The 993-nt window shown below is 52.8% G+C and overlaps 1 protein-coding gene across 1 annotated transcript in view; it reads right to left on the bottom strand.

The window, feature by feature from the left end:
* The window catches only part of LACBIDRAFT_328325 (uncharacterized protein), a gene marked incomplete at both ends in the record, with an annotated part of 1,597 nt that extends 863 nt beyond the window's left edge, over window positions 1–734 (bottom strand). Inside the window, one exon of the mRNA XM_001882284.1 lies at window positions 14–734. Within this exon, the coding sequence (XP_001882319.1) occupies window positions 14–734 (721 nt within the window). The remainder of the gene's footprint in view (window positions 1–13) is intronic.
* Window positions 735–993: the final 259 nt, after the last annotated feature.

The raw sequence follows: 993 nt of genomic DNA, 5'->3' as shown, positions 1-993 counted from the left end.
ATCCAAGTCCAACAATTCGGTCGAAGGTGGTGGGCGTGGTGTTGTCTCTCTTGAGTGTAGACGAAGACAGGAGCCGGGCCGAAAACGAAGGCATCGCCTGGCCGAGTTGGCAGAATGGCAGCTCCTCCTTGGCCCTGGAGTCGTAATTTGGCCTCTTGTGATTTCGTCAGATACTTCCGTGATCCCAGAGTACTATTGGACCTTGAGGCGCCAGGGGAAGACATGCCTGGTTTGTCAGAGGCAGGAGCTGGAGCAGACGTGCCAGGTGTTTGAAAATCAATGGAAGGCTGAACAGCCGAGGCCGGGGTAAATGAACGATGGACTTGAAAATCGAAAGGGGATCCTTTATTAGCCGAGGCTGGTGCAGGGTTGTTAGGCTTTTGGAAATCGAAAATGGATGGCTGACGAGCCGAGGACAGGGGAACAGGCGGCACATTCGTTGAAGTGTCCACTTGCTGAAAATCAAAAATCGATGCCTGACGAGCCGAGGCTGGTGCAGGGATGTCAGGCTTTTGGAAATCGAAAATGGATGGCTGACGAGCCGAGGACGGGGGAACAGGCGGCACATTCGTTGAAGTGCCCACTTGCTGAAAATCAAAAATCGATGCCTGACGAGCCGAGGCTGGTGGAGATCTGCCAGGCTTCTGGAAATCGAAAATCGATCGCTGATGAGCCGAGGACGGGGAAACAGGCGGCACATTCGTTGAAGTGCCCACGTGCTGAAAATCGAACATTGATGCTTGATGAGCCGAGGTCGGGGCAAACGCTGAAGTACCGACTTTCTTAAACTCGAAAATGGATTGGTGAGCCGAGGCTGGGGTGAATGGGTTGGAACTTAGAGCAGGGGTAGGTTCTTTGAAATCGAAAATGGATCTATGAGGAGCCGAGGATGGGACGTCCACTTCCATCACTAGTTCGGATTCTTGGCTCTGTCCTATCGGCCACCCAGAATTTAGGTTTGGCTAGTTTTCTGTCACCGACTGGAACTCACCA

Source organism: Laccaria bicolor, genomic scaffold (genome assembly GCF_000143565.1).
Source record: "Laccaria bicolor S238N-H82 LACBIscaffold_16 genomic scaffold, whole genome shotgun sequence".
In the NCBI taxonomy this organism is placed as follows: domain Eukaryota; kingdom Fungi; phylum Basidiomycota; class Agaricomycetes; order Agaricales; family Hydnangiaceae; genus Laccaria; species Laccaria bicolor.
Note: the sequence above shows the minus strand (reverse complement) of the source record. Positions and strands in the feature narration are given on the sequence as shown.